The 6440-nt window shown below is 35.2% G+C and overlaps 1 protein-coding gene across 4 annotated transcripts in view; it reads left to right on the top strand.

Annotated features, from left to right (window-relative positions):
- The window catches only part of LOC107698167 (echinoderm microtubule-associated protein-like 4), a 65024-nt gene that overhangs the window by 30319 nt on the left and 28265 nt on the right, over positions 1 to 6440 (top strand). Inside the window, exons 4-6 of one of the 4 annotated variants that reach the window (XM_016499127.1) lie at positions 3565 to 3702; positions 4991 to 5016; positions 5629 to 5661. In XM_016499127.1, the coding sequence (XP_016354613.1) occupies positions 3565 to 3702; positions 4991 to 5016; positions 5629 to 5661 (197 nt within the window). The other 3 variants (XM_016499126.1, XM_016499128.1, XM_016499129.1) reach the window with 3 other exon arrangements.

The following is a 6440-nucleotide window of genomic DNA, read 5'->3' as shown; positions in this document are numbered from 1 at the left end:
CCAAAGACAGCTTTCGGAGAACAAGGGGTCAACCCCGGCCAAAAGGTTCCTCCCAACAGCCATGCGATTTCTGGCAGTGTTCGAGCAGCGTTTGGCAATCTGGCTTGCTGTGGTTTCGCAACCTATTGACGTAAAGCCAAGGGGCAGGGCTGACATGCTTCCTCAATCATTATCAAGATCAATAGAGCGCAACAGTGACTGGCCGCTTTTTATCTGCCTTGGTTCCGGAAGTATTTTTCTCATTTATTTTCTCCATAGGGATTTAGAAAAATGATTAGCTAAACATCTTGGACCAAACCAAGATGAATCACAATATTAAAACTAGTGCTGTCAAACGATTAATCGCGATTAATCGCATCCAAAATAAAAGATTTTGTTTACATAATATATGTGTGTGTGTACTGTGTATATTTATTATGTATATATAAATACACACACATGCGTGTATATATTTAAGAAAAATATGTTAAGTTTATACATTTAAAATATTTATATATAACAGCAATTATGTGAATATAAATATATACATGGAAGTATTTTCAAAATACATACTGTATGTGTGTGTATTTATATATACATAATAAATATACACAGTATACGCACATATATTATGTAAACAAAAACTTTTATTTTGGATGTGATTAATCGCGATTAATCGTTTGACAGCACTACTTAAAACATTTGATTTGAAGAAGAAAAATACAGTTCTTTATGGTGAATGAAATACTCCCATAAATTAATATATTTTATTTAATTAATTTAATATAGCATTACAAATGTTGTAATAATATCAAAAACAAAGATGCAGTACAAAATAATGATTAAAATGATTCACTTCTCATTAACAAGTATTGTGAGTATAAAAACAATATAAAATATATAAATTTATGTTTTAATTCTAAACACTTAGAATTCTTTAATTCTAATATCATTAAAAAGTTTGTGGTAAGTCAATATATTTAATGTTTTTTAAAAAAGTATCTAATGCTCACCAAATAAATACATAAATAATTATAAATACAGAATTTATTTATTTAAAATATTTAATATCTTACTTTAAAAAGTAAAAACAGTAGCATTGTGAAATATTACAATTAAAAATAAATGTTTTATTTGATAATATATTAATGAATATATTAATATCAATTAATAAAATGTAATTTTTATGATATATATATATATATATATATATATATATATATATGTGCTGGTATTACTATCCTTGTGGGAACATTTGGTCCCCATAACGTGATAAATACCAGGAACACATTCAGATATATACAAATATATAAGTAACTTTATAATGTAGGGAGAACAATTCACTTTCATCATTTGCAAATATTCATAATTTGTTTAAAGAGTGGATGCAATGGATTTTATTGTGGAAAAAAAGGATGGAGTTTTTACTTCCAGAACATAGTATGCATTGCTGTTCAAATGAAGGAGCCACATGTAAGTCACTAAGACTTAAAGAAACAGCATCCATCACTACTCATTACAAAACCTCATTTCCAGGCTCTTAAATTAATTATATCTAAACAAATTATTGCTTTCTCTTCATTTATCAGTACGTGTCCCTCATTCTATGCTAAATGTCCTGCTAGGATCAGGCTGACAGTGTAGGTCAGAATGTGTTATGCTCTGGATCGCTCTGAGCGGTCCACCCAGAAGAGGAAAGTAATGGAAAGCAGATGTGATGTCCTCTCAGTGCTCAAACTCTTGGTTCTTGCTTAATAATCCGCAGAATAATCAGGCTAATACATTAGCCCAGCCATGCTTCAACACCATTAGCAAACCTTCTAGTCTGTACTTAATAACCCAAGAGCCCGCCTGCTGGGTTATTCATATCGACTCTGCAAGCTGCCCCATCCAATTAGCTAAAGAGAACTGGAAAACCAATTAGCTGTCTCTCTAATGTCATTTCACGGCCTGATCCATGCTTGTTGGGCGATGCAACAAGAAGATTATTAGCCAGGATTTGGCCACAGTCACATTACTTAGAAAAGCCTCTGCAATAGATGAAGATGGCAAAGACTTGAGCTTTCTTATAGGTAATTAGCATCAGAGATGCTAAATTTGTGGTTGTTGTTGTTAGCACAATGTGTTTTAGGAATCTTGCAGAGATTGTTTTGAGAAATGTACAGCTGTCAATACTGTGATGCCTCATGTGATGTCTATATTTTCTTGAAAATAAGAACTCTTAGTAATAGAAAGTGCAGTAAATATAGGGATGGACATCGTTAGACCTGTATACCTCACAAGTGGCCCCATATGTAGAACTCAAGCCAGTTTTTCACATGTGGAAGTGTGTCCGCTCTGCCCCGGAGTACTGTCCGTTCCCTTTCCTCTCTTACTCCCATGTTTGGTGAGGATGGAGGTACTTTGCTACAGCTCTGACCTATTTAATGCCCTTAAGCCCAAAGTATACTTCAGTTTTAGTGTGAACACTTTGCGTATACGTACAACCGAACCCACAGCCTTTCAAAGTATACACCATTTGATAGCGTGTGAGAACACAGACGCTCAAAACTTGCGCTCTAGAAAGTTTCATCTGCGTCCAATGTCTGCGCCATTTCTCTACAAAAGTTATGACCGATAAAAATGTCTTCATACTCGTTTATGAAGTACGAATACCCACAGATAGAACATTCTAGCTGATGAAATTTAAATTGTGCAATGTACACGTAAAAACCTAAGTATACTTTGGGCTTTAATGTGTGTGTACATCTTTGAGTTTCTGGATCTACCAAAATTTCTTCCCATGCTCCCCTGCCTTAGCCTCTATATTCTCCGCTTAGGTCTATAGACTCCACTCAGTTTAGGGCTGCTAACCAGAAGGTTGTTGGTTCAAGCCCCAAAATTAATTTTTTGTATAAAGGTCAGATTTTCCCAACATTTTTGTTGCGCTTCCCACTTTTCTGTCAAAAAAGCCTCCTTTTTAGCTCCCATAGTGAATGAATTGGAAATTGGGTCGGTGTAGAAGGGTTGGTCCAGAAAACTGGTTTGTTTTTGGACTGTTAACGTCTTTTTTTTTTCTTGTACACAGCTTCAAGTGAGGATAACACTCCTCTGTTTTCCCTTTCCCTCTGATATGTTTCCTTCTCTACTTTCCTTTAGCTTTGCTGTGTGGCGTCTTTTTCCCGAACAATCTCATGCAATTTACCACAGGACTGGGTTTCAAGTTTTTCAGCTACTCTGTGTGTGTACTAACCATCGAGTGGATTGTGCTTTGGCATATGCATGATCTTTTTACCTGAGGGATGTATTTTTTACTTTCAAGGGGCGTTGCTTATTTTCTGGCTTCCAGTTTGAAATTAACCAAAGAGGTTATTTGAGTTTGGAGGACCTGGATTGAGTTAGCATCTAGACTTTGCAGTCCATCCTATGTAAAATTGTCTGAACAAGCATGTGACCCATTTTGGTGTGTCTATGTAGATCTATTTAGATTTAATGGATTGTTCTCCTCTAAGCTCACAATGCCTCTCCTCTAAATTCATTTTTCAGCTTTTCTGCCATTGCTTCCTTTTCAAATGAAATCCTTACATGTTTTTTCTTGTGCAGCAGGGGTAGCAGTGCGAAGCGTGGAGGAATGGAGCGTTCTCAGAGTAGCACGTGGGACAGCGGAGAGGAGAGCAGGAATAAGCTGGTGAAAGCAGCCTCCACCTCCAAACTGCTGTCCAAAGTGGTGAAGAATGCAGAGAAGTAAGTGTTAGGTTCCTTCTGTCCCCTTTGCTGTAGACTCGAGTCCTCATATAAGTCATCCAACTAAAGTACAAAAAAATCAGATTGACGGAAGTGTTTTTGAAACAGTGCTTCAGGCTTTTAAAGTAATTTTTCTTGACCTTCCAAGAAAATTCCAAGAAACTCAGATTTCCCGCGAACTGGAGCTCACATGATTTATGAAGTTACACCAATACTTTGTTACATTCCATGTCTCATTTATTTTTTGTAATATGATTATGATTTTAGCTATCAATATTTAGTGTGATACTTGCTGTTCAGCACATTTTACCTTAATTTGAATTCATTCCATAAAATTCATTCAATTTCAGCACATAATATGCAAAAAAAAGTCCAGATCCATGTGTTATTGCAAACAATCGAAGTTGTTTATGACCCTTGCCTCTTGCTTAAAAGTTCTGAAGAAAAAGTCTTCATGCACCCTAATGTTGTTGTAAACCTGTATGACTTTCTTTATTTTTTTTTCATGAAAACACAAAATGAGAAGTTACTGATAATGAAAGGGGATGGACACATGGAATCAACATAAAAGTACCATAAATTGGGCTATACCACTTGTGCGCTATATTCCAAGTCTTCCGACAATAATGTCTGAAATTTGTGTGGTCATTAACTTATTCCTCTCGCTATAACATAAAACTGATGATATGGTGCATCCGTGGTGCTTTTATGTGATTTTGGGTAACACTTTACAATAGTTCCAATTGTTAATATTAGTTAACTGCATTAGTTAACATAAACTAGCAATGCAATATACTTCGAAATAATTTATTAATCTTAGTTAATGTTAATTGCAGCATATACTAATAAATTATTAAAATCAAAAGTTCTACATTATTTCTTGGACTAACATGAACTAACAGTGATTAATAAATAAATGAATGATAAAAATGAATAATTGTACTTAATTAACTAGCGTTAACAAAGCTTAATAAATACCGCGACAAAGGTATTATTTTTTTTATTTTTAGTTAATATTAGGGACCTTATTGTAAGTGTTCTGTGATTTTGTGGAATTCCCGCTCACTGTCATTGTATGGGAAAAAGCATGTCAGAGATTCTCTTTTTGTGTTCTGTGGAAAAAAGAAAGTCATATGATTTGGAAACATCATGAGAGTGAGCAAATGATGACAATAAAATGAATTTTCATTTTGGAACTGTTCCTTTAAGACATTCCTGTAGTTGAACAAACATGCCGTTTTTGGAACTCACTTTTTTGTCTCGTGTTTTTGTCCCATTTCCTCTTTAGACACAGAGATCCAGTCATCAGCCAAGGTAAAGTCTCATTTTGCCTTTACGTGATCTATTATGTTTCAACTTCATTTTTTCCTCATGTGCTCCTCTCATTTCCTGTATCACAGTGGTTCAAGTGAAACTGCTGCCCTTTAGATCAATACAAATTCTCATTTACATGTCATTTGCACAGTAGCATCTGTAAAAAACATTTAAGCTGTGCCCTGTAGCCAACATGCAATTCATAAGTGTAAACGAAAGCTACAGTAGCATGATGCCACCTCTTAGTACTTGGCTTTGTCCCAGGGCAAGATTAGCGGTGACACTGAAAAATACTGTTAGCACGGGGCTCATGCCAGTGATCACAGGCTAAGTGTGCCCTGGAACGACCTTATCCCGAATCTTGGTTTAGCCCTGGGCCGAGAGCAGTACAGGTGTGAGCATCTCTCAAGTGGTTATATTCTTGGCAAAGACGCACACAAACTGCATTCCTGTGTCTTGTGGTTCCTCGTTAGTTCTTCCAGACTTTTCTAATGATCACGCCCATCTTAAAAACTGTTGACAGGCCTCTCTTACCATGCGTCAATAAAACTGTTCCTTGTCTGTCATTCTGTGTTTGGTTTTGAGAGATTATTATTTCTGTCCCATACCCAGCTAAAATGTCAACCCGTGAAAAAAACAGTCAAGGTAAGTTCTTCCTCTCTACAGGGCCCGAAAACCGCCGAAAACGTTTTTTTTACCCCTCCCTTACCCGCTTCAGGCTGGTTATAAGCGTTTCTGGCACTAATCCCGCTTTAATTACCCGCTCTTAACTTGTTGATCGATCTGAAAGATCAATGTTCAGTCACTTCTTCCTCTCTTCTTCTGTCTCTCTGCCGCTCTTGTTCCTCAAAATCTTAAATAACATTTCTGGAGGAATCAAGAGTAAGTGGATTTCCTCCCAGCTTACAGGCTAGACGATAAACGGGCATCTCGCTTCTTCATTTCTTCTCACTGTTCTAAATCGATGACTTACTGTAGATTCACCACCAGTAACTCATTAGCAGAGGAATGTGTTTGTCCTAAAATAAAGATAGCAGAACAGCTTTATGGCTGAATCTCACTAAAGCTTTCAAGAACATGTCTAGCTCATATTTCACTGCAAAATTAAAGAAAGAGAAAGAAACAAGAAAGTGCATTTTGTAAAAAGAAATTCACATTTATTATCCATTGTAACATTATTTTTATGACAGCTAAGCTCTTTTACCTTAATGCTAAAAAGTCTCATTCTCATGACTGTAGAGTATGTGGGTAAGAATATTTTATTTATTGTAAAATAAAAGTATTTGTTGCACTGATTTATATATAAAAAAATGTACTTAAAATCCATTGAAATGATGACAAAATGCAAAAGATTTATTTTATTGTATTAATTAATTAATTAATATATTTATTAATAAATAATATACATTTTATTATTTTTTTTG

This window comes from Sinocyclocheilus anshuiensis, unplaced genomic scaffold (assembly GCF_001515605.1).
Source record: "Sinocyclocheilus anshuiensis isolate Anshui unplaced genomic scaffold, SAMN03320099.WGS_v1.1 scaffold2557, whole genome shotgun sequence".
NCBI classification, from domain to species: Eukaryota; Metazoa; Chordata; class Actinopteri; order Cypriniformes; family Cyprinidae; genus Sinocyclocheilus; species Sinocyclocheilus anshuiensis.
The sequence above is the reverse complement of the archived record's forward strand: the minus strand, read 5'-3'. Positions and strand labels throughout refer to the sequence as shown.